This window comes from Mus caroli, unplaced genomic scaffold (assembly GCF_978045245.1).
Source record: "Mus caroli unplaced genomic scaffold, Mus_caroli_1 scaffold_8, whole genome shotgun sequence".
In the NCBI taxonomy this organism is placed as follows: domain Eukaryota; kingdom Metazoa; phylum Chordata; class Mammalia; order Rodentia; family Muridae; genus Mus; species Mus caroli.
Window position 1 is genome coordinate 48,953,001 of NW_028227263.1, and position 26,732 is coordinate 48,979,732.

General features: G+C 44.7%; 2 protein-coding genes across 3 annotated transcripts in view; both read right to left on the reverse strand.

The window, feature by feature from the left end:
- Ints4 (integrator complex subunit 4) overlaps positions 1-2,089 on the reverse strand; it is a 64,765-nt gene extending 62,676 nt beyond the window's left edge. For both annotated transcript variants that reach the window (XM_021167620.3, XM_021167619.2), the window contains exon 1: positions 1,950-2,089. In XM_021167620.3, coding sequence (XP_021023279.1) covers positions 1,950-2,003 — 54 coding nt within the window. In that variant the 5' untranslated portion in view covers positions 2,004-2,089. The remainder of the gene's footprint in view (positions 1-1,949) is intronic.
- Positions 2,090-17,934: 15,845 nt separating this feature from the next.
- Kctd14 (potassium channel tetramerization domain containing 14) lies at positions 17,935-26,016 on the reverse strand. Its single transcript, XM_021168699.3, has 2 exons — positions 25,778-26,016; positions 17,935-21,629 (listed from the first exon to the last, which is right to left on the reverse strand). Exons 1-2 carry the CDS (start codon positions 25,925-25,927, stop codon positions 20,979-20,981), a joined length of 801 nt encoding a protein of 266 aa, XP_021024358.1. The 5' UTR covers positions 25,928-26,016; the 3' UTR covers positions 17,935-20,978.
- Between the last annotated feature and the right edge of the window lie 716 nt (positions 26,017-26,732).

Here is a 26,732-nt window from a genome sequence, read left to right on the forward strand (position 1 = left end):
AAACACAAAAATCCACCTTCCTCTGCCCCCTAATGATGGGATTAAAGGCATGTGCCAATCCCCCATCCCCACCCCCCTGAGGTGGGTCAACCCCAGCTGAGACCTTGGTTTTTGTTTTTGTTTAAAAAAAAAAAAAAGAGCTGGACCTGCAGAGATGACTCAGGGGCTAAGAGTGAATTCTTGCTCTTGCACAGGCCCCAGGTTCAATTCCTAGCACCCACATGGTAACTCACAACTGGCTGTAATCTCAGTTCTAGGGAGTCTGATGCCCTCTTCTGGCACTGCACACGTGATACACTGACATTCATGCAGACAGAACACTCATGCATATAATATAAAGAACAAAAAAAAAATGTAAGCTTTCGTAAGAAAGACGAATAAAGAGAAAGCCAATTTACCAATAGCCGATAAACAAACATGAGAAGACAGCAATATGAGATCACTGAAAGTTAGAGCTGGGTTTTAGGAAAGGAGAAAATGCTAAGGAGAATGGAAGAATACTGACTTGCCAGTGTAGTTCTCTCTGTGATGATAACAGAGACACTGCCCTGGCTCTCCAGTTAGACTATGTACTCCCCAAAAGCAGGGGTTCTGATAGCCAAAGACTTCCTACCACACATGGTACACAGAAATCACTCAAGTATTTGAAAATACTTTTTTTTTTTTTTTTTTTTTTGGTTTTTCGAGACAGGGTTTCTCTGTATAGCTCTGGCTGTCCTGGAACTCACTTTGTAGACCAGGCTGGCCTCGAACTCAGAAATCCGCCTGCCTCTGCCTCCCGAGTGCTGGGATTAAGGTGTGCGCCACCACGCCCGGCTGAAAATACTTTTTAAAACTTAATTTTCTCCTGTTGAATTACTGAATGAATGGAAGGCTTAAGAATCGTTTTCCATCAGGCACAGTGATTTCTTCTTGGGAAGAAAAGGCAGGCAGGCTGATTCCTTCCTGTTCAAGATCAGCCTGCTCTACATAGTGAGACCCTGTCTCAAAAAAGAAAAAAAAAAATTTTTTTTCCTTAATGAGACCACTCTGCCTAAATATCTAAGACTGCTGGTGATCCACTGGCATAAACCCGGGCCTGGTCAAAATGCAGATCTTGCCTCACACCACCAACCTATTGAACTTAATCTGCATCTTAACAAACTCCCTAAATGAGCGGGGTCTGTAACAGCTCCGTGGTAGACCACATGCCTCAGCGTGCATAAGGCCCTACATTCAATCTCCCCTACTACAAAAAAATAAAAAATTTAAGTATTCCTCAAGACGCATATATTTTGTATGTATCTGTATACATATGGAAATTTAAGAAGCAGAATACATCGCTTCTACAGAGACACTGTGGAGCACACTGAGTTCCGACAGGGGCTTGCTTGGTCCACCTATGTTTAAAAGAGAGGGGATGATAGGTTTGCTGTCCTGTGACTCTTGCCTGCTTGGCTAGCCTTGAATTCTACAGACCTTTAGTCAGCTTGGAGTTTTGCATACAACTCAACTTGTCTCTGAAAGTTAGAGGTACACGAGTTAAGGGGAGTTCTGCCACCAACTGAGGACAGGAGAATGCAAATATAACCCGATCTGGCACAACCGAGCTGTGAGACATTAAAATAAGATACCTGACAGTTTTAAAAACTATACAGCACTTTGTCCCAATGATTTTGTTTTGTCTTTATCAAGTGGGTTGGGAGTGTGACTTTGGGGTAGAGCGATAATTTAGCATGCTTAAGACCCCCAATTCTAGTCCAAGAACTTTAAAAACAACAACAAACCCTAAAGTCAGAGTACACACGAGAACAGCGGCCTCGACCTAACACGCCCCCTGCCTGACGTGCAGCCTAGGAACCCAAACCTAAGCCGGCTACACACAAGCTTAGACGCTGATCTGGAGAACAGCCTGGGTGCGACAACCCTCTCGCGCAGACTGGTCCAGGACTTTTTCTGCCAGAGCTTACCTGAACCACTTTAGTGAACTCCTCATATACCCGCTTTTTCAGGTGCGCCGCCATGGCTGCACCGGACCTTCTCGGCTTCTGTACTTGCTGAGAACGCGGAGGGAAACCTTTCTACAGCACCGATTCCGCTGCAATCCCACAAAGCGGTGGGGTTGCTAGATAGAGAGGCCGCTTCCTGAAGCTCCACTGCCCAGTGAGCCGATTGGCTGCCGCTACTGCTGGGAGACGGAAATTAGAGCGCATCCTGGAAGCTGGGTGGAGTAAAAGCTTTAGGCGGGGCTGGTAGGAGCTGGAGGCAAAACCCGGAACTGTATCTTGGAGGTGCCCTGCTATAGAATCTTAGGGTGAGTGTTTCCATAGTCCCAGCTCCTCCGTGAAGTTCGTTTTTCTTTGTTACAGTAATTTAGAAGTTATCCATCAATAAGAAAGAAGAAGAAGAAAAACAGAAAGATAAAGAAAAGAAAGCCAAAAGTCTTCCTGTTGAATCAATGAAAGTTTTAAGATCATTTTTCGGAATGGTACTACTCTGCAAGTGTGAAGATTTAAGAATGCTGGTGGTCCACCCGGAGCCAAGTCTCTATCAGAACCGTCAGTGTGTTCCACGAATCTCTGGTGAAGAGACTAATGCTTCCTCTGATAGTTGGGAAACAGTGAAAAAGAATCTTGAGACTGAGGATGAAGCCACGTGTTGTGGTGTCAAAAACCAGAAGCCAACACTGAGATATTGAAAGGCAAAAATGTTACCATTACAGACCCCCTCCCCCCCTCACCCCGTAGAAGGATGAGGTGTCCTCAAAGTCTTACATAGGTTCTTTATGACTTTGGCAAGCAAGCAAAGCTTAATAAAACGGGGACTTTATTATGATTAGCATATAGAGAGACTGAAATAGAAAGATCTCCTATGGGCTAGCCTAAGCTTTATAGCAAGTGTAAGGCAAGCCTGTGCTAGCCATAATTATATAAGTCATATCTGTCCTGGATATAATTATATAAGTCATATCTGGACACTGGAGCCATCTACTTAGTCCTGATGGTATTTTAGGGACCTACACCGTTTTTGTTCCCCTGTTGTAAGTGTAAGGAGGCAACTTTACCAGCCTCACTGAACCACACCAATTATATCACTCAGGCTCAGTACCCACTCTCTCCACAGCCTAAGGAGACTTAAGCCTCTTATCTCTGATGTCTTAAAAAAGAATCATCTTTGCCCAACTTATTCTGACTTTAACAATCTCATGCTCAAGCCGGGCGTGGTGGCGCATGCCTTTAATCCCAGCACTTGGGAGGTAGAGGCAGGCAGATTTCTGAGTTCGAGGCCAGCCAGGTCTACAAAGTTAGTTCCAGAACAGCCAGGGCTATATAGAGAAACCCTGTCTCAAAAAAAAAAATAATAATAATAATCTCATGCTCAATGTTTAATAAAAAACCCAATGGACCCTCCCACTTGGTTCAGGATCTCTGACTTCTCAACTCAGCAGTGGTTCCCCTTCACCCCATAGTATCTGACCCCTATTCTCTGCTCCCCACCTTCCCTTCAGAGAGCTCTCATGCTTCAACAGGTTCTCCTCCATCTTCCAGAATTAACTCATACCTTCTCTCTCTCCATGTATAAAAAAAGAGGGCTAAGCCTTGGGATCCTGGGTTACCATCTGGGAACCTTCTTTTGTTGCCATTGCATACTTATCAAAAAATTGGACTATTCTATCCAAGGATTGGGTTCCTTGTTTGCACGGTGAACTTTATATATGCAAATCAAAAAGGTTAATTGTCTTAGGGTTTCCATTGCTGTGAAGAGACACAATGATCATGCCAACTCTTACAAAAGAAAACATTTCAGTGGGACTGTCTTATGGTCTCAGAGGTTTAGTCCATTATCATCATGGTGGGAAACATGGCAGTGTGCAAGCAGACATGGTGCTGGAGGAGCCGAGAGTTTTACATCTCGATCTGCAGTCAGCAGAAGGAGACTGTGGAGAACACTGGGTGTAACTTGAGCATATATAAGATCTCAAAGTCTGCCTCCACACTGACATACTTCCTTCAGCAAGGCCACACCTACTATGATGAGGCCACTCCCCCTAATAGTGCCAATCCCTATGAGCCAAGCATTCAAACACGAGTCTAAAGCGGCCATACCTTTTTAAACCACCACATTAACATTCAGGTCACCCACTACTGTCTTCTCTTTTCACCTCCTATGCCATCTCTAAATACAAGGCAATGGTCCTCAACACTACCTCCTTCCAGAGTTCTCTCTCTTCAGGTACCAATGGTAGAGGGTGCAACACTTAACCTTTTGGCCATGCTCATGTCTCAACATTTCAAACTTGTTACTCATTTGACTCTCTTAAAGTCTGCTCAGATCATTTGTTTCTGCTGGCTTCGTCCACCTATCATATATCTGGTTTCAAATTCTAGAGTCTACCTCCTTAGCAGCTTCCTCTGTCCACCTATTCTGCTCATCTGTCCCTCCTTGCCTATTTTGTAAGGAGCCTTTCTCTGACTCCTTGAACCTGTTGCACTCTCCAGGGCCCCACAATTTGGGCAACTCTCTAGTTATTAAGACACTTGCTCCTCTCTATATATCGGAAACCCCCCCCCCCGGGAGCTGCCTGCTGAGCTCCACAGCTTCCTTCAGCACTTCTGGGCCTCTGTGACCCTGTCTCTCATCTTAGAAATCTCACAGCTTCTCCACGCCATCCTGGGCTGCTTTGTCTCTCAGCTCCCATTTGGAGCTTATAGAAAACTTTCAGCAGAGTTTGTTTGCTACCCTTTCTCTCTCTGAAGAATGTTGGTTGTGTGTCCCTCCTGAGTCAAACAGGCATCATTTGTGGTCTTGCTCATTGTCTTATTAGACACTTCATTACTCATTACTTGTTGTAATCCAAATATCACAACCCCTATCCCCCCCTCTCTCCCTCCCTCCCTCCCCTGTATGTGTGTGCGCGTATGTGTGTGTGTGTGTATGTGTGTGTAATTGTGTAATCACAGATTGCTTTAACTCCTCAGGAGCATGGTTTGTGGGCACACTGGATTTGCACACTACAATAATATTTTAACCCTTAATACTACCTGGCTCTTATGACCAAACATTCATAATGCCCCCATTCTCTGTGGCACTCAAGTTTATCACTGCCTACCCACTGGATGGTCTAGAACGTGTGCTCTGGTGTTTCTTTTTCCAAAACTATAGGTGATACCCAGTGAAGAATCCTTGCTGATTCTTGTCACAGGGTTTGTAACAGCACAGCATGGCAAACAAGTGGTTCAGAACATACCTTTGTAGTCCTAGGCATAACCACTGGAGCAGCAGGACTGACTACCTCCCTAGATATTTACCATCCCTTGTCCTCTCAGTTCATCCAGGATCTCCAGTGGGTGGCTCAGACCATTCTTAACCTCCAGAGCCAAATAAACTCACTGGCCACTGTAGTGCTACAAAATCAGCAAGGATTGGTTTGTCTTACAGCAGAGAGAGATGGTCTTCCTCTCTCCCTCGGGGAAGAATGTTGCTTCTATGTTAACCCATTGGGTATAGCAAAAGACAACTTCCAATAACTGGAGACAAATTGCCAAAAAAATGGAAGAAACATATTGATGCCTTTGGCCAGTGGATCACTGACAGTTCAATATAGAAGTGAATACTAACCTTCTTAAACCCCCTTCTACTCCTTAATCCTACCAGTCACACCCTGATTTATAAACTTATCTAGATTTCTTCAACAATGAACCCAAAGGATTTCTAACCAGATTTTTAATCAGTTGCTATTACAGGATTACCGACCCCTAGCTACTGAGCCAGAGGCCTGCAACACCCAATTATACCCTACCTAATGGTGAAGATCAGACTTGCCCAAGGACTTCGACACCCTCATTCAGCAGGAAGTAGTCTAATGATAATGTTACCCACTTTGTGACCCATGACTGTTTAACAATAAAAACAAAAAAGGGGGAATTCTGGCTCTTCGTGCCAGCTCAAGTCACGGGGAAGGTTTTTTGTGCTGGAATCAAATATTCCCTTTGTAAACTTTGTGTATTTTGTAAACTTTGTAAACCCTCAAGGCATGCAAGTGTCCAGCCCCAGGTCCCAACCCCCAACAGAGCTCCAGAGGCTAGGCCCCACTCCCAGACTTCTCTATATGCCCTAATGACCCTTTTCTAGCCCCATGGTGGGATAGTGCCCAGGTCCTGCCCTATAGGAAAAAAAAAATCTCACCAATCCCTGGTCTTGTCCCAAGATCAGGCCACATAATCCCTCCAATCTCGTGGCACCCTGGAAAGCTCCTCCCTCCAAAAAACACTATATAAATCCTATCTTCTGCCCAGTTCTCTGCTTCTTTTCTCCCAAACAGAAGCCACCACTCTCCTGGGTTTTTTTTTTTTCCAATAAATCTCTTGTATGAGGTTTGTTGTGTGATGTGACTTTATTGTATGCCTTGGCTCCTGAATGCCAGAATACCTTTCCCATCTGAGCTGTAATGCATACAATCCTACAAACAGGAAACAATCTGGATATGTTTCAAAATAAATGAGTATATGAATAAATAAATAAAACACTTGCTTCAACAGCACATGATAAAATTGGAATGATACTGAGATTAACATGGCAAAGATGATACATGCAAATTCATGAAGCATTCCATAATTTTAAAGCAGCACCTAATCAAAAGATTGCAAAGGTTTTAGCTTCTCAAATTAGTGGAGAACACTAAATAGATGAGATCCCTTTGTGTACGTGTGGTGTGTTCATAGGTAGGTGTCAATGCTGGGTGTCTTCCTCTAACACTTCCACCTTACTTCTTGAGACAGTATCTCTCACTGATACCTGAACTTGTTGCTGTTTTGGCTGGACTGACGCTGAGTCCCAGTGGTGGTGTTATAGCTGTGCTTTGCCACAACCAGTGCTACTGGGTACTGGGGTCTGACTTCAGTTCCTGGTGCTTACCCACTGAGTCATTAGAAGAACACCCACGGCTATTTCTGGCTTCCACATGCAAATATGTACAGACTAAGAAGATGGCAACACTGGGGAGTCAAGGACAGACCGATCCCTAAAGCTGATTGGGCAGTCAGCCTAGCTGGATTACAAACTCCAAGTCTAGTGACAGCTACCATCTCAAAAAATGAGAATGATACAAACACCACATACTGACCTTGACACACACACAAATATATAAACACAACACACGCACATGCACACACACACACACACAACCTTTGTGAAAAGCCATACTAATGAGTACAAGAGGAATGCCACTTATATACAAAGGCTGTAAGCCAGTTTTAATCACTGGAGATTGGCAGTTGGAACTGCAGTGTATCTGGGTAAACCATGACATAGCCCTTCTCTTCCACTTCTGCCCTACACATCTCTGAGGAAGCTTGCCACCCTAGTCCACATCTTCAATTCTCTTGTCATTCTTTTACAAATTTATTGTTCTTTGTCTAAAAGATTAGAAAAGCCCTGGGCAGTAGTGGTGCACACCTTTAATCCCAGCACTCAGGAGGCAGAGGCAGGCAGATCTCTGTGAGTTTGTGGCCAGCCTGGTCTATAGAGTGAGTTCCAGGACAGCTACACACAGAAAAACACAAACACATTCTCTCTCTCTCTCTCTCTCTCTCTCTCTCTCTCTCTCTCTCTCTCTCTCTCTCTCTCCCTCTCTCTCTCTCTCATACACAGAGTGTATGCAGTCTCAGCAAAGATCCTGCTACTAGCGACTGTGTGTCTCTGTGTCTCTGTGTGTACATGTATGCAGTCTCAGCAAAGATCCTGCTACTAGCTCTGTGTAACTCTGGCAATGTGACATGGTGACTACTTTCTTTAAGAAATAGGATTTTCTGGGTGTTGTGGCACACACCTTTAATCTCAGCACTCCAGAGCCAGAGGTAAGCAGATCTCTGTGCGAGTTCAAGGCCAGTCTGGTTTATTTAGAGAGTTTCAGACCACTCAGAACGACATTGTAAGACCCTGTTATTATTTAAAAAAAGAAAGACAGACTCCATCTCCCCTGCCTTTGAATCTTGGTTGGCATTAAAAATTACCAGCAGAATGTGACAGAAGTAATGATGTAATAGATCTGACTTAAGCATTAAGATGCACATGCCCTTTGGAGAGAGATTTTGTTATACTGGCCCCAAAACAAATCTGCCTTCCAATCCATGGGAGACAGTCATATCACAGAAATAACTCAGAGAACAGAGAGATATACTAGTTTTATTACTCCGTTATGTAAAGTAAATCTGCTCTTAGCCTCTCAGCAGGTTTGTAAACATCCTCAAACAAAGCTGTTGTACCATTTGCTCTCAGAAATGCCAGAACGTCTCCCAACCGTTTGTTAAGGTTAGCGGAGCTAACTATTCTGCAGTAAAATGAATCCGCTGCCAGGGAGCGCTTGTGGGATGGAGAGTTATCTCTGTTGGTAGAGTGTGTGTGTGTGTGTGTGTGTGTGTGTGTGTGTGTGTGTGATGTATGAAGCACTGGGTTCAATCCCCAAAGGAACCAGGTGTGGTGGCACATGCCTGTAATGCCAGCATTGAGAGCTGGAGACAAGACTCTAATGAGTTCAAGGTCATCTTCATCCACACAGATGCTAGCCTAAACAACATGAAACCTTGTTTCTAAAAAAGAGTCCTGTGCAAAATGATGCCCTCCCTATCAGGAGTTAAGCATTGGACTTTGCTGTGGACAGGTTAGGCATACATCAGTGGCAAGATTAGCTCTGATAGGAAGAAGCCCATACTGTAGAACCCATGCCTAGCCCTTGGGGCATTTTGCTCGTTCATGACTCCCTTAAGCGGGTATGAAAAAAGCTGGCCAAAAAGACTGACACCCATAGGCATAGGATACCATTGTATCCATTTAATTTTTAGGACCCCCTGTAGAATGGATGTCCTCTGGTGGACATGGACAAGAAGCAGTATTTTTACTCACTGCCATGATGGATTAAGTCTCTCCATGCTCCAAATCAGCTAAAACAGCCAGTCTTCCTTTAAATTGCTTCTTGCCCTGTATGTGGTTACAGTGATGAGAAAAATAGCTAACGCTGGCCAACCGGAAACAGGACTGGGTCTGCTGTGTCTTAGGACGGGTATTTCACAGTGGGAAAGGGTAGAGGGTGAGAGACAGGGAAGGATGGAGGCTGGAAAGGATGGGCACCCCAGCGTAACAATGTATGTCGGAAAACTTGGTGTAGTGCATTGAACTAGGATATATATCTCCATGAGGGCAGACTGGAGAGCTTTAGCCTCTTTGCAGTTTTTCTTTGGATTATGGCAGCTGTGTTTAGCATTGTTTTAAGTTTTCATCTTCCATCCTTACCAAACTTAACTTAGTCCAAACTGATATGGAAATCCTTACACATAAGTGAAACATACTGTCTTGAACATTGGGTTTTGTTGGTTTTGTTGTTTGTTTGTTGTGTTTTGGGGGTAGTTTTGTTTTGGTTTTAGATTTATTTATTTATTTAATATATATGAGTACACTGTAGCTGTCTTCAGACACAACAGGATAGGGCATCAGATCTCATTACAGATGTTTGTGAGCCACCATGTGGTTGCTGGGAATTGAACTCAGGACCTCTGGAAGAACAGCCAGTACTCTGAGCCACCTCTCCTGACCAAGTTAGGTTTTTTAAGATAAGCTTTCTCTGTATAACAGCTCCGGCTGTCCTAAAACTCACTTTGTAGACCAGGCTAGCCTTGAACTCACAAAGATCCATCTGCCTCTGCCTCTTGGGTGCTAGGATTAAAGGCATACACCACCACTGCCCAGCTATGTGGAACATTGTTGATACCTTTGCTGTTTTTCTTTCTCTGTTAAGATGAAAGAAGGCAGTATTTTGAATTAAATGAGCATTTATTTCTCCAATTACTTGAAATCATCTCTAAGGATAATTCTGTTTCATAGCATTGCGTCATATAGGCATAACATAATAACTTATTTTCAAATATATTTTAATATCTGACTTAATTTAATCCTCTGTACCATTTTACTGGTGCTTCCATAGTGAGTTGCCACAAGTTTGGTAGCTTAAAACCAAACAATTGTTTCATATTCTCTCTCTCTCTCTCTCTCTCTCTCTCTCTCTCTCTCTGTGTGTGTGTGTGTGTGTATGTGTGTGTGTGTGTGTGTGTTTCACAGGACTTGTGTGGAGGTCAGAGGACAATTTGCAGTTCTCTCCTTCCATATGGGTCTTGGAGACTGAGCTCAGGTCACCAGGTTTGGCAATAAGTGTTTGTACCCACTGAACAATGTTGGTGACCATTCCTTTGCAGTTCTGTGGCATTGTAGTGGGTTTGCTTAATGCTGCTTGTATTCGAATGTTAATTTGGGGCCTCTAAGATTGGTTGTCTCAGAGATGAGAGTCTGTATGTAAGACATTAGGTGACTTTGTCCCCAAGTGATTTCTAATTGGTAAATAAAGATGCCAACAGCCAATAGCTGGGCAGAAGAGACATAGGTGGAGTTTAGAGTTTGTGGGCTTTGGGGAGAGGAGGACTACAAAAAAAGAACTTACAGGAGGAACAAGGAAGCCACCATGGGTTAAGAGTCAAGAAAATATGGCCCTGAGGGCTGCCCAATTGGAGCTAAGAGCCGACCAGATGAAACACAGTATTAACTTGGGGTTACCAATAGAAAAGTAGATTCATACAACATAGAGATACCTATCCAAATATTGTACTGGCTAAGGCTTATTATAAATATAAAGACTATAAGGGTATCTTTAATCCGTGAACATAAATGGTCAAAGGTGAGGTAGAAGCCCTGGGCCAGGATTTAAAAAATTTGATACAACATGGCATAAAACCTCAAAATGAAAATGTTGATAAAACTTTGTCCCAAAGAGGGTTTGTTTTTTGTTTGTTTGTTTGTTTTGGTTGTTGTTTTGTTTTTTGTTTTTTGAGACAGGGTTTCTCTGTATAGCCCTGGCTGTCTTGGAACTCACTTTGTAGACCAGGCTGGCCTCGAACTCAGAAATCTTCCTGCCTCTGCCTCCCAGGTGCTGGAATTAAAGGTGTGTGCCACCACCACCTGGCCCAGAGAGGATTTTTAAGGAGATCTGTACCTTGCTTTCTTAATTTGGGTTTTGTTGCTATGAAGAGACACAATGACCAAGGCAGGTCTTATAAAGAAAACATTTAATTGGGTCTGCCTTACAGGTTTAGAGGTATAGTCCATTATCATCATGGCAGGAAGCATGGTGACAGGCAGGCAGACACGGTGCTGGAGAAGCCAAGAGTTCTACATCTTGATATGAAGGCAGCCAGGAAGAGATTGTCTTCTAGCAGTCAGCAAGAAGACTCTCTTCCAAACTGAGTGGAGCTTGAAGGTAGGACCTCCAAGCCCACCCCCACAGTGATGCACTTCCTCAAACAAGGCTACACCTATACTCCAACAAAACCATACTTCCTAACAGTCCTAATACTTCACATGGGCCAAGCATGTCCAACGTACCACACCTTGCCTCCTCTAGTTTCAACATTCCCAGGCTGTGACCTTTCATTCACCACACACATAAGAACTCAGGATGAGAAGAGAGAAGATCTCACTTTTCTCTGTGTAATTTTTTTTTAAAGATTTTTTACTTGAGTTTATGTCTATGTGAGTGTATGCCACATGTGTTAGGGCATTTGTGAGCCACCTAAGGTGGAAACTGAATTGAGGTCCTCTGAAAGAGCCCCATGAGCTCCATGAGTTAAGAAACTGTGACGCCATCTCTCCAGCACCGTGTGATTTTTATGGATATGCTCGTCATTTGATTGAGGATCCATCTACATAATGCAGGGTGATCTTATTAATAATTAATATCTACTTTAATTACTGCCACCCTTTCCTCAGATATTACAACGTGTACAGATTTGAGCAGTTGGAATTAAGAGGTGAGCATGTCATTTAGAGAACCACTGTTTATCCCACGACACAATCACAGCACTGTTCTGAATCAGGCTATTCTTTCTTGTTTAGCTTTTATTGTTGTTATCTTATGTGTACGGGCATTTAACCTACATGTATGTCTGTATACCACGTGTGCTCCTCGTGTCCACAGAGACCAGAAGAGGGCATCAGATTCCCATGAGCCTGGACTCCCATGGTCGTTTGTGCCACGTAGAGTCTGGAATCCAAACACAGGTCCTCGGGAAGAGCACCAAGTGTTCTTAAGTACTGAACCATTTTTCCAGCCCAAGGCAAATTTTATTAAAAAGGATTGCAGAAATTAAGGAATCCTAAGATTTAGTGTAGGAGGGAAGTAAACTTCTCAGCACCAAGGAGACGAGGCCTGAGTTGATTGCCAAGTTGGACTAGTCCTGTGGCTTTGTTTCAGGGTCTGTCCCAAAACTGAAGTATTATTAGTTGGCCAGTTGAAAGTCTCCACATTCTACACATGTCCCCTTGGTCCAACCAGAGAGGGAACCACATGCTTGTTTGTATGCTGCTCACCCTGTCAGGGATAGTTGAAGCCCCCTTTGTCCATCTCTGCCTTTGGCTTTGTCAGTTATTGGCCTTGACTGTCTTCTCTTGAAAGGAAGATGAAATTTCTTTTTTTTTTTTTTTTTTTAGACAGGGTTTCTCTGTGTAGCCCTGGCTGTCCTGGAACTCACTTTGTAGACCAGGCTGGCCTCAAACTCAGAAATCCGCCTGCCTCTGCCTCCCAAGTGCTGGGATTAAAGGCACGCGCCACCACTGCCCGAAAGATGAAATTTCAAGACCTGTAAGACATATAAAGTACTCAGAAATTGCTGGTTGTTTGTGAGCCTAGAGGCTGCCTGGGGCTGAGAACAAAGAAAAACAAACCTGGGCATGCCCCATCATTAAAACGTTCCTGGGAACAGCTTGACCATAAAGATAAAGAGGAATGTGAAGACATAACAGGGCTGTCTGAACTGAGTCAACACCTCACAGAACCCTGACACCCTGACCTGCACATATTCTTTTGCTGATGTTTGAATAAGCCAATAGTGTGTCACTATGCTGAATTCCTCACCCCTAAGCCCTTTACCCCATTAAAAACCCCTAGCTTTCGAGCCTTGGGGTCGAATCCACTGTCTCCTGCGTGAGATATGTTTCGACCCGGAGCTCCACCATTAAACTGCCTCACGTGCTTACAGCAAGAAGGATTCTCGTGTTTCTTTGGGTGCTCTCTCTCTCCCGAGACTAGAGTGGGGGTCCCCGAAAGGGGGTCTTACACTCTCTGGCATTATCGTGACTGTCTGGGTTGCCACATCAGACCTTACAGCTATCTCAAATGCTGCTACTTATACTAAGCTCATTGTTCTCACAGCTACCAGAAAGTAACTGTAGCTTTTCTTAATAATCTTAATTAATTCCTTGTCTATGGGATTGTCTAGTACAGCAGTTCTCAACCTGTTCAGCAAACCTCTATCTCAAAAAAAAAACAAAAAAAACAACCAAAAACCATTACAATTCATAACAGTTACAGTAACAAAACTACAGTTATAAAAATAATTCTATGGTTGGGGATCACCACAACATGAGGAACTGTATCAAAGGTTTGAAGCATTAGAAGGTTTGAGAACCCCTGGTCTGGTGTCTCTTTCCTGAAATAAGTAGAGGCCCTTTTAGAAAGGATCTCTTAGAATTAGCTGCAATAGAAGCAAAACTATGTAAAAGAGTGGTCGTGCCTAGCGAGCTTTCCCAGATTTGGGGATACGGGAGTGTCTCATGAAAGCTAGACAGCCTTCCCACCAACACTGGCTTTGTCTCTCAGAGCCTTAACATCTGTCTCTTATACAGTCCGCTTAGCTATCATACAGCCAGCTGTTCTCAGGGATTCTGCCCTTGCTGTTTTAACCCTAATATCCATTCTGACTGTGACTCTTGTGAGTCACTTACAGTTTAGCCGACCACTGTGTCAGTAGCACCTCACTTCAACAAAAACTCCAAACACAGGAATATTTGCTATTTGAGTTTCTTCCACACCTCAGTGATAATTTGGATTTTTTTGTTTGTTTGCTTGCTTTTTAACATTTTCTTCTGTGTGCGTGTGCACCGCACGTGTTCAGAGCCCATGGAAACTGGAAGAGGGTGTCAGATTCCCGGGAGCTGAAGTTACAGACAGTAGTGAACTACCCAGTGTGAGTGCTGGGAATTGAACCTGGGTCCTCTGGAAGAACAGAAAGTGCTCTAACTGCTGAGCCATCGCTCTGGGCCTGGATTTTAGGTTTCAGTTTTTCCTCCCCGGGCTTCATTTTGGATATATTCTCTTGCTATGACTTCAAGTCCACTGTTTTGGGAGAAAGGTGTTAAAGAGTCTCATCTGCTGTTAATCCCATTTAGTGTGTTTTAAAAGTGTCTCTTACTTACTTTTTGTGAGGTCTTAAAATGTTTCCTGTAAAAAATCCTCCTGCCTTCTCAAAAACAAACAAACAAACAAACAAACAAAAATAAAAGAGGTCCAGGAGAGAACAACCTGATCAGAGCTGATTTTAGACAGCCATCAAGGACAGAGCTTTGCTAGTTTCCTCTGTTTTGCCTGTACCTCTGTACACTGTTTCATAAATTCTGTCCAGTCTCTTCATTGTTTCAAATAGAGCAATAGATCTGGCTGACATCTCAGTGCAACAGGGAGATCAGAGGCTGGAGATAGTTGAGTGGCTGAAAGCATGTGCTATGCACAAATGAGCAACCAAGTTCAAGTCCCAGCACCAACATAGAAAAGCTGGACATGGCTGTGTGTACCTGTAACCCCAGCCCTGGGAGCCGGAGATCCTTGGGCGCTCACTCAAGATCCAGCCTAGCTCAAACAGGAAGTTTCCAGTTCAATGAGAGACCCTGTCTCAAGGCAATAAAGCAGACGTTCATAGGAGTATGCTGGTTTGGATGAGAAACTTGAACATTTGATCTCCGTTGGCAGTGCTGGTGGGGAAGTCTAGGTGGCACAGCTTTGATGGAGGAAGTGCATCACTGGGGAGAGGAGCTGACAGTTAAAGTCCTGTCATTTCCAGTTCACTCTCTTTGCTTTGTGCTTATGGTTCAAGATGTGAGCTCTCATGACTGCTGCTCCCTGCCGCCCGCTGCCTGCTGCCGCTCTGTCCTTGCCGTTGTAGACTCCACACTTCTGGAACCAAAGCCAAACTAAACTCTTTTAGAATTTACCTTGTCGTGATGTTTTATCAGAGCAAGAGAAAAGCAGCAAACACAGGGAACCACCGGATCTCTTCCTCTGGACTCTATATGAGCACGCACAGGCATACATACCACCTGCAGCATCACGTGCATTACACACACACACACACACACAGAGTGCCTGGAGATATTTACTATAGTTACTTTGACATTCTGCTCCTTGAACTGTTTCCTCCATGTTCCTCTATTTTGTTACTCTTTGTTTCTTCATAAATTTTTATCTTCATAAATTTTCTTCAAGTTTTTTTTCTTAATATCAAAACAGATGGCGTAGAACTCATTGCAAAGCAGTACCTGGCCTCAAATTCACAATTCTTCTGCCTAGATGCTTCTTCAGTGCTGGAATAACAGGCATATGATGTATGCCTGAAAATAAGAGTATTTTCTGTTTTTTTTTTTGTTTGTTTTGTTTTTTGTTTGTTTGTTTGTTTGTTTTTTCAAGGCAGGGTCAGTTATTGGCCTTGACTGTCTTCTCTTGAAAGAAAGATGAAATTTCTTTTTTTAGACAGGGTTTCTCTTTCTCTGTGTAGCCCTGGCTGTCCTGGAACTCACTTTGTAGACCAGGCTGGCCTCAAACTCAGAAATCCGCCTGCCTCTGCCTCCCGAGTGCTGGGATTAAAGGCGTGCGCCACCACGTTCTTAAAGGTAAGGTACTAAGACAGCTGGTTGAAGCCTAAAGAGATTGCTCAGCTAGAAAACGGGTTTCCAGCCATGCCTCATGACCCGAGTTCAGTTCCTTCGGACCCACATGGTAAGAGGAGAGACCAGAGTCCTGCAAGCTGTCCTCTGACCTTCCCATATACACTATAACATGCAAATGTGAAATTAGTAAAAACAGCTGCTTAGAACTTTTGAGTAAATATGGCAGAGATTGCAGATTGCATAACCACAGTCATTTTTTTTTTCTTTTAAAGAGTACAGTTGTAAAGCCAGGCATGGTGGTTCAGATCTGTAATTCCAGCACTTGAAGGCAGGAAGATTACCATGAATTTGAAGCCACCCTGGGTTAATGAGTTCCAGACCAGGTTGGGCTACAGAACAGGACTCTGTCTCAAAACCAACCAACCAACCAACCAACCAACCACTCAAACAACCACCACCATCATCAACAACAAACCAAACCAAAAACCAAACCAAGAAATGGAGTTGTGTTGAAGATGGCATTGTGTACTCAGAGGAGATTATTTCAAATTCTGTCTTGCATACTCTGTGTGTATGGCAACATGTAGACATTCTAGAGAACAAAAATTTAAACATGTTAGTAGATGGAGCTTCTGGAGAAAAAACCCTTTTTAAGGTATATTAATTATCCATATTTAATAAGAAAGCACTCTGGTGGCTAGAGAGATGGCTGTAGTGACAAACACCGTAACTCTTTCAGAGGACCTGAGTTTAGTTCCCAGCACCCTCATGATGGGTCACAGGTCATCTGTACCTCTAATTACAGAGAATCTGTCCCCCTCTTCTGCCCTCTAGTACCAGACATACATGTGGTTCATATACATATACACAGGCAAAACACTCATACACAAAGTAAATGAATCTAAAAGAAAGAAACCACCCTCAAGACAGAAGTATAAAATATTATTGTTATTTATTAAGAATCTGCAGTATGAGCTGGTCTCACATGAACAATCCTGGAGTCACTTATTCAGCTTAATACTTTGGCCGTCAGTTTTCCTCCCCATCATCTCCTTAGTGGCACAGCCTGGTGCTCCTGAGCACTGTTGCTCCCCTTCTTCCCTCTATGTGCCTGTGCTCTGCTCTCTTTTGGGACAAGTGTTCCTAAGCTGCCTAGGTTTACCAGGAGCTCCTGGGCTCCAGCCCAGCCTCAGCATCCCACATAGCTGGAGCTACACAACAGCCTGCTATCTATCCTCACTTTCTTATAAAGCAGATGCAGTGTTCCAAGAGTGCAAGCTCACGGTTGCGCAAGCGATTGTCAGGTCTTTATCTCACACTTACTGATGTTCCCTTAGTGACTTCACACTGTCAAGCTCAGGATCAGTTTAAGGGACAACCATGAAGTACTAACAAGGAGCAGAGGGAGAAAGGCATGTTTTCAGAGCAGGAATATGGTGGTCACCAGGCATAACGGCAGCCCTGTAACTTGTCAAAGAGGTAGCTCTTCAGTAAGCCAGGAAGGAGTTAGACACTACTTGTTTCACATAGAACTCCTTAGTTCTTGTGCTCAGAGAACAGTCACATTTAGGAGCTACCTGGAACCCTTGTATAATGGCCAGGCATCGACAAATATTACATCTGGTATCATAATACAAACTCCATCAGAAAAGTCTATTCACTGTAGCTTCACCTAGGAATATCACAGCTCAGGAAATCCAACACACTCAACGAGTGGTACAAATTAGCCTGGAACACAGTAAGGCTGTAAAAACGAGAAGGTGATGCTACCAATCTCCAGGACTTCTAGAAGCAACTGGAAAGAACATTGATGGAGGAAAGGATGTCCTTATTGGCTTTTGTGCATGAGGTAAATTAAAATAAAAAAACTGCTTTTTAAGGCTGGACAGAGTGGCATGTACATTGTTCTCAGGAAGCAGAAATGGAAGGACCACAAAATTTCAGCAAACCTGGTATACATAGCAAGCTCTAGGCCAGCTAGAGCAATACAAGACCCTGTCTCAAAAACAAACAAACAAACAAACAAACAAACAAACAAGAAACAAAACAGAAGTCCACAGCCCTAATCCCATTACAGAGCAAGCCTCCAATGCCTGATCTCAGAACCCCCTGATTGAGGTGGAGCTCGGGGTGAAGCACTCAGCTTTGTGGCTTTGAGCCTGTGGTGCAATCCCAGTCGTGGATAAAGAACCATTGTTTTAATTAAGAAGTGGTCTAAAAGTCTGTTCTTCTGTCACGTTAATTTATTTTAGAAACATCTAGGGGAAAGACTACAGAGCTAGCTCAGTGGTTAAAAGTTCTAACTGTACTTTTGAGAGGACCTGGGTTTGGTTCCCAGCACCCACATGGTGGCTCAAAACCATTTGTAATTCCAGTTCCAGGGAATCCTATGTCCTTTTCTGACCTCCACAGGCACCAGGCACATACATGATGCACTTATTATACACATACAGGCAAAATACTTATACACGTAAAGTAGATAAATCTAATAAAATATTTTTAAAAAGAATTATCTAGAGGAGAATCTTTTTTATAACCCACTATTCAGACCACATGCCACAACAATTAAAATAGAATCTCTAGGGATGGGGCCCAGGCATACTTCTTAAAGCTGCTTGATTAATCTCAACATGAAGGCAATTCGAGAACCACTGAATTAAGTTTCCTAAAAACTAAGCCTGATATGTGAAACTTCAATGAGATTTCAAAAGCATTTTAAAAATTAGTCCATAAAACACATCTATGTGATAATAGTCAAACTAAACTATATATTAGATTTACTATTTTAGACTTTTTAATACTGGGGATTATCCCCACGTGTATATTGGACCAGTGCTCCACCCCTGAGCTTCCCCTCCAGCTGTGGTGGTTAGAGTGCGAATGTCCCCATGTGCTTAGCTGTCAGGAACACCTAGTTCCCAGTGGGTAGCCTCCCTGGAGGAGGTGTGCTGCTGGGAGGTTTACAAAGCGGAGCACCACTTGGTGTTCACAGTTCTCCTGCAGTTCCAGCTGTGATCCCTCAGCATAGCAACAGGAAAGAAACAAATATGCCAGAAACACAGAAACATTTATTCCATTGGGTGTGTGTGAAGTGAGCTTTACATGGTTGTAATCTGAACACTTGGGAACCAGACTGCTCTGGACTTAAGTTTTTATGTATCTTGCAGTTTCTTCAAACGGCTGACAACTCTCTCAAATGCTTGCAACCTCTGAAGTGATCCAGCCCAGCCCTTTAGCAGCTCCAGGCTCAGACCTGCCTGCCATTGCTTTGACAACTATGATTTCTGATTTCTGATTTTGATAGTCTCATTTGTAGCCAAAAGCATTTGGTCCTCCTTCTGCAACCTCACAAGTTCTGGTATGACAAGCATGTGCCATCATGGTTGGCTAGAAAATGGCTTTTTTTTTATTTATTTATTTATTTATTTATTTATTTATTTATTTATTTATTTATTTGTGTGTGTGTGTTTATGTAGACCAAAGGTGACAGTTCTCTTTCCTCCTATGCGGGTCCCAGGGATAAAGTTCAGGCTGAAACGCTTGTGCTTGGCAAAAAGTACCTCTTCCTGCTGAGACATCTTGCCACACTAGAAGATAGTTTCTGTTATTGTTTTAACTTTTTAACACTCATGTGTATCTATCTGTGTACAACTGTGTGAGAGTGTGCTGGCTGGTCTTATGTCAACTTGACACACAAACTAGAGTTATCTAAAAGGAGGGAACCTTAATTGAGAAAATGCCTCCATGAGATCCAGCTGTAGGACATTTTCTTAATTACGTATTGATGGGAGAGGGCCCAGCCCATTTTGAGTGGTGCTGTCCCTGGGCTGCTGGCCCTGGTTCTTTAAGAAAGCAGGCTGTGTAAGCTATGTAAAGTAAATCAATAACCAGCACCCTCCATGGCCTCTGCATGAGCTCCTGCCTTCAGGTTCCTGCCTTGAGTTCCTGTCCTGACTGCCTTATGGAAGACAATGATCTAGAAGTGTAGACTGAGTAAACTTTCCTTCCCAGCTTGAATTTTGGTTACAGTGTTTCAGGGCAGCAATGGAAAGCCTAAGACCTGAGAATGTAGATGTTCATGGAGGCCAGAAGAGAGCGTTAGATCCCCTGGGGTTGACGTTATAGGCAGTTAAGTTGTAAACCACAGCACTAAGGGGCTGGGAACCAACTTGGGTCTTCTGCAAAAGCTCTTACCTGCTGAGCCATCTTCTCAGTCCCTCATTTCTTTTAAGAGAGAGAGAGAGCGCATGGATGGATGCCGTAGTGTAAGGATAACTCTTAAAGGTTGGTTCTGTCCCTTCACTTTGGACTCCGGAGATCCATCTTAAGCCATTGGGTTTACATAGCAGGTGAGTTCACCCACTGGCTTTTTTGTTGACTTTTTGTGTTTGTTTTTTGAGACAGGTTTCTCTGTGTTGCCCTGGAACTCTTTCTGAAAATCAGGTTAGCCTCGAGCTCAGAGATCTGCCTGCCTGTCTCCTAAGTGCTAAGATTAAAGACATGAGCCAGCACCTCCCAGCAAGGCCTACTGTTTTAAAGATACTGTGACAGTCCCCTGGAGAAAGTTACAGACCACCACGAACACATGACTAGTTAAGAGTTCTTTATTTAATCTGGTGACTGATGTCAGACTCCTGCCACAAAGAACTCTTGGTCCTAAGTTAAGCACTACAGGACTTATAAAGACAGAAACCATGACAACTAGGTCCAGGCTAGAAGAGGTTTTATATCAGGGCTATCTCCCAGCAAGGAAGGAAGAACCCCTTGATCTGTTAAGCATCTTACAAGCTTTATTTCTTAGAAGATGGGAGAAACCCTACTTTGTCAAGTAGGATGTGGTTCCAGAAGGGAGCAAGCATGGAGACAGGGTAGCCTGGGCCATTTCAATAGGGTTTCAGTCTATACTCGAAACTGGCCTCCAGCTAGCTCATGGCAATCTTCTTGTCTCCTTGGCCTTCCAAACTCTGGGACTACAGGCTCAGTTTTAGAACATGGATTTTCTTTTCTTTTTTGTTTTTGTTTTGTTTGTTTCCAGACAGGGTTTCTTTGAATAGCCCTGGCTGTCCTGAAACTCACTTTGTAGACCAGGCTGGCCTCAACCTCAGAAATCTGCCTGCCTCTGCCTCCCTAGTGCTGGGATTAAAGGCGTGAGCCACCACGCCCGACTAGAACACGAATTTTCATGGCAACGGATTTCACAAGTCCCACCACAGCCTCTAACAAACAGTCCCCACTCCTGGAGCTCACCACCAAGTGAAGACGAATATCCAGAAGCAAGTGTAGGGATCCCTGCTGAGGTGGTACCTCTGAGAGGTCACCTTATAGCCCTTGGCTCTTATGTCCTTCTCCAGGCAGCATACAAAGTCCTCCGTCATAGGGCCTGCCTTCCAGGGTCCGAATTTGACAACAGGTGTCTTTTTGGCCTCCAAGATGTGCAGCGGCTCCACACACTTCGCATCCTCCTCCTCCGTGCGCACCACACACACCACCACCTTTGAGGAGCGCATCGCCACGGCCTCTGCCCGAGCCAGGTGCAACAGGACCTCCAGGTTTTCTCTGTAGTTTGGCACTCCCATCAGGAACTGCGTTCGAGCCACTTGCTCACCGAAGATCTGTGGCATATCTTCCAAAATCTTGACCAAAAGGTGGATTTGGTAGAACTTAGCTTCTTGGTATACCTCAGGAACGTACTCTGTGGGCACCTGCCCAGTGCGCAGGTAGTCCAAGAGAAGCCCAAAGTAGGTGCCGGGCCGATCGATGAAGAAGCGGCCCTGCGCATCTTTGTAGTGTCTAGCTGACCTGGACAGTATCTCTGAAAACTTCGAGCCTGGATGCTTCATCAGGGTGCCCATGGTGGTGGTGTAGAACTGCCCCCCTACATTCAGCTCCACAACCTGCAGACACAAACAGCAGAGACACACAGTTATAACTTAGCAGAGGATGTGCTGTCTGCTGCTACAAAACAACAACAACAACAACAACAACAACAACACCCACAAGAACCCTATGCAGTAATAAAGATTAAGGCCGGATTTCCTACCGGAAGATTAGAGCTGTGTGGAGCCCTCATCTCTCAACCTGCCTGAGCACTGCCTCTTAAGACATAAGTACAGTACTGGAATTAAGAGAGCCAAAGGCAACTAAGTTGCTCAGGAAAGCAGGGTAGCCATGGCAACAGTCCTACTGGGGTCATTTCAGCTATCTCGAGGGGGAAAGGCAGAGGAGAAGGAACCAGACTAGACAGCTGAGTAAAACCTGTGTCTTCCTGCCTCCCCTAAACATCAAGGTCCCTTGACAAGGCTGTTTGGTTAAGGGGTCACTTCCTTGAAGCAGATAACCAAGGAACTGCAGACAATTAAATAAATCAATATGATGGCATTTGTATTCCTCTGAAACTCAGCTCCTAAGTCCTCTCAGCATCCTCATGTGACAGATGAAGGAAACCATGAGGAAAGCCTGAGAGAGCTGGGAAGCAATGATGTGCAGCTAGGATCAAATGCCATCAGTCAGTCTAACTCGCATCTAGGGCAGGCCTTCCAGCCCACCCTAACCCCTGCCACACCACAGCCACAACCAGCTCTGTGCCCAAGGAAGCTCACTATCTTTCTCTACCTTAAGCTTTGCTGGCATCTGTGAAAAGGGAAATGGACGTAGGGAACTCCTTCTTTCTTTCTTTCTTTCTTTCTTTCTTTCTTTCTTTCTTTCTTTCTTTCTTTCTTTCTTTTATTAGATATTAACCCTTCCCGCTCTCAAAGTCTAATCGGCCCAGCCACTTCAAAAGCCCTTTCTAAGGCTCATTACCAAAACCAGTCTCCTAGCTAACTGTGGCGTCATAAACCTAATTCAACACTTAGGAGAGCATGAGCTAAACACCAACCTGGACTATACAATAAGACCACGTTTCAAACAAAACAAAGCAAAGCGAAGCAAAACAAATAGTCCCCTACTCTAACGCCCTGTGCCCCACTCTTTTATCACATAAGACCTCAGCCCTGTTCACAAGCTTCTTAGCTCTGTTCTGTTTTATTTCTTTCTCCCCAGAGTTCCCAGCCTCTGTGCAAATCTTGGCTCGCCTATCTCATCCATAAACACTGCCCAGTGTATTTCTAGCAAGATGAACTTCTTTTGCAGGCTCTGAAGAAGGGTAGCTCTTCCTTGTGGCCCCTCTTCACCTTTTCTACCAGTGTCTCTCCCAATACATTCAGGGGGCGAGGGGGGCAGTGGGAAAGTCTGTGGTGAGTGGCTGGAAGAAATTTTGCCTCTTGCGGGGACCAGTGGGGTGTTAAGTCCATGATGGCTGTGAAGAGACAGGGATGGACCTGACTCATCTCTCACCCAGTTCGGTCAGAAGGATTCCTTCACATTCCACCCTGTTTCACCCAGCGCTCATCTGTTTCCTTAGATACCCTCAGCTGAAGGAGTGAGTGACATCCCGTTCAGATGTGGTCTAGGCCCCTCAAGATCTCTCTCTAGCCCCCAACACAGACCTCTCCCATTGCTTCCATTTTAGCTGAGGCAGAAGCCCAGGATAATGTGGTTTCTCCCTCTCAGTCTCTTCACACACTTCCTCCCCACCAAGTCCTGGCAGTGCAGTCTGTCTGGTAAGTTCCATGGTTGCTTCCCCCTTGCTGGGGCCTGCCTCTGGATGCATTCTGCACACGGAAGCCAGAGTTCTTGTTCTCTGAGCAAGATGAACTTTCTAGCAAGATGAACTTCTTTTGCAGGCTCTGGAGAAGGGTAGCTCTTCCTTGTGGCCCCTCTTCACCTTTTCTACCAGTGTCTCTCTCATTTCCTGCTCTCTACACTTGAATGCCTCTTCACCATTTCTCGAGGTCTCCAAGGCTTGCTTCGCGGTCTTTAGTAAGCAAAGAACAAAACTGCCTACTGTGCCCTCCCTCTGTCCAGGGCAGGCTGGGGCCTCAGGCCTCAGGGCTCAACTTCCCATTACTGAATATGCCTGTCTTTCTACCTTCCTTCCTTCCTTCCTTCCTTCCTTCCTTCCTTCCTTCCTTCCTTCCTTTCTTCCTTCCTTCCTTTCTTCTTTTTCTCCTTTTGTTCTTTTGAGACATGGTCTCTGTTTAGTCCTGGCTGCCCTGGACCTTGCTCTGTAAACCAGTCTAGCCTTACACACAGAGATCCACCTGCCTCTGCCTCCCACTTGCTAGTATTAAGGGTGTGTGTCACCATGCCTGGCAAGTCTACAGTCTTTCAAGGTAGTTCCCCAGGGGCCCTTCCAGAAGAGTGCCTCGGGATCCCAGAGTGATAGATATGTAGCTCCACTGTGACAGTGGCTGCTCCCTTGTATTCCTATTCATTCATCCTCCTTTAGACTGTGAGGTTTGAAAGGGGAACACTATACTTGGTCCACAGTCACGTGAGTAGCACCCGCTACCAGGACTCAGCACACCATGGACACGCAGTGAATACCTGCTATATTGAACGAAGTTCACCCTTGGTCCTGACCCACAGGAGAACCTGGTATTCTGAGAAACGCAGATCTTGCCCTACCTTGGTGTCTAGCTCAGTGCTGGCTTCCATAGATGACCTTTGCCCAGGAACTCACTCAAGCACTTCTTGAGCAGGGAAGACGGAACACCCTGAGTGTTAAACATCTTGACAATAGGCAGGTAGCTTTGAAAACAGCCAACAGTGACATACTCATAACCCCATGAAGAGCCGCTTTCCCTAAGTGAGGCAGGCACCTTTAGAAGCTAACTTCTACACTAAGGGTTGGGGGGTGGGGTGCCACCCACTTAACACACCCTCAAAGTTGTCTTTTCTTTTGTTTCAACCCAAACTCTGGAGAACTTCATTGAGCTTTTTGATTTATTCTTTTAGGCATCTCAGCTTAAACTTAGTTCATTATAATACAAGGTTAACATGTCCCAAAAGAGTTGATGTTGGCCGTCACCTTTCCTTTTGTGTTTTAAGACAGTCTCTAGGCTGGGCGGTGGTGGCGCACACCTTTAATCCCAGCACTTGGGAGGCAGAGGCAGGTGAGTTCGAGGCCAGCCTGGTCTACAGAGTGAGTTCCAGAACAGCCAGGGCTACACAGAGAAACCCTGTCTCAAAAAAAACAAGAAAGAAAGAAAGAAAGAAAGAAAGAAAGAAAGAAAGAAAGAAAGAAAGAAAGAAAGAAAGAAAGAAAGAGAGAGAGAAGATAGTCTCCAGAAGGAAAAGCAGCACTGTAGGTACGTGTGGTGGAGTTCAGTTAAAGAATTATTATCATTATTTGTTGGATTATTGTTCTTTGTTGTTCCTGGGTTTTGGGCAGTTGCTAGGGATCAAGTCCAGGTTCTCCCAAGGCTAGCAAGTTGCCTCTGCTACTGAGCCAAATCTTGGGCATGACTGGAGTATTTAGTTATTTTGAGTGTGTGTTCAATGAACTAAAACCGAGTTTGTGTCTTCCTGTATGGACTTGTATAGTCTTCATCACACTTCCTTCTTGGGGTCTAGCACAGCTTTGAGAAAATCTCCAGTGTTAGCCTCATCACCTTCCCTTAGTCTTTCTTCCTTCTCCCAAAGTCCCTGGAGTCCGCGAGAGAAGGCCAGTAAGCAGAGAGGGAGTGCTGGAGCTGGCCACTGTGGGAGTCAGAGAAAATCATCTGTCCAGGGCTGGATAGGCTACTCCGACCAGGTGGCAGAGCTACGGGACTGACCAAAGGAGCCACCTCCCCCACCCTCCACCTCCGGGACTACACCAAGCTAGAGGTTTTCAGAGGAACACACGCAGGAATTAAAGCAGACTAAGTGAAGACAGAGAGCAGGGGAGAAAAAGGCAAATGAGAGACTGCACAGAGCTAGGTGGAGCCAGAGGCGGGAATGCACAAGTAACAAAGGAGTTTACTAAGAGGCACAAAAAAGAAAACTCCAGGGGAGAGCGTGGAGGGGCGGGGCGGGGGAGGGTGTCGATTGGGGGTGTGTGCGAGACTAATAGAGGATAGGGGGCAGATATTGGAATGGAGCTAGGAAAGCGCCGGCAGGGGTTGGAGGTGGGGTGTTCAGGACAACCAGAGCAGCCGCCACGCAGGGGTGCACTTACGATGGCCGGGTCAGGGCACAGGATCCGGGACTCCTGGCTGGGCTCCTTGAGTAGGTTTACAGGCAGAGCCTCCTGGCTGGGTTCCTTGAGCGATTTTGCGGGCTGAGACTGCTTGCCCGGCTCCTTGATCTGGTTTGCGGGCAGGCTCATCCTGGCAGGAAAAGACGGCTCTCGGCTCTCGTTGGGTACACAAAGCTGTCTTGAGTGGATAACTTATGGGCAGGGAACAGTCCTGCCACGTGTAGATAACTTACCAGCCGGAAAGGTTCCTGACACCCCGCCCCTGAGGAACTCTAAGTCTGTACCTCCCACTTGGCCTCTTTGGTAAAACTCTTCTAGTTAGTGCTTATTTAGCTGGATTAAAGACTTAAGGACATGTTCTGAGACATCCAGCACGGACCCCATTGGTTCTTTGGGCAGTCATCAACTTCAAGTAACCTGTAATTTCTCAGAAAAGGGGAACAAGGAGACGAATCTTGGGGCTCTCTGAGGGTAGGATGTCAGACCAGAGACTATAAAATAGTAAACTGGAAGAAAACCATCTGCCACTCAAAGATAGATGTTGTGAAACTTGTCTGTTTTATCCCTTAGTTCTGTGCTAGAAAAGACTTCTTTAAAAATACTTCCGCTACAGGGGAGAACCCCGATAGATCTATGGCCCAGTGTGGTCAGCAGCAGGGACGACCACCAGAAATTTAACAAAAATGAAACTGACTAGGTAGTCCAATTAATACTTGGCAAAGAAAAATAAAACCCGAAGCAGAGCTATAGCTCAGTGGTAACACACTCCCTTAGGATGTATGACGTCTGGGTTTGACCCCCAGCAAAACACACACATCCAGGCACCCCACTAGGAAAGAGGAAAGGAAGGAAAGAAGGGGACAACAAAACCTTCCCTGAATGGAAGTGTAATTAAACCAAGTTTCAAAGAATGTACACAGATAGCAAGCAGTTC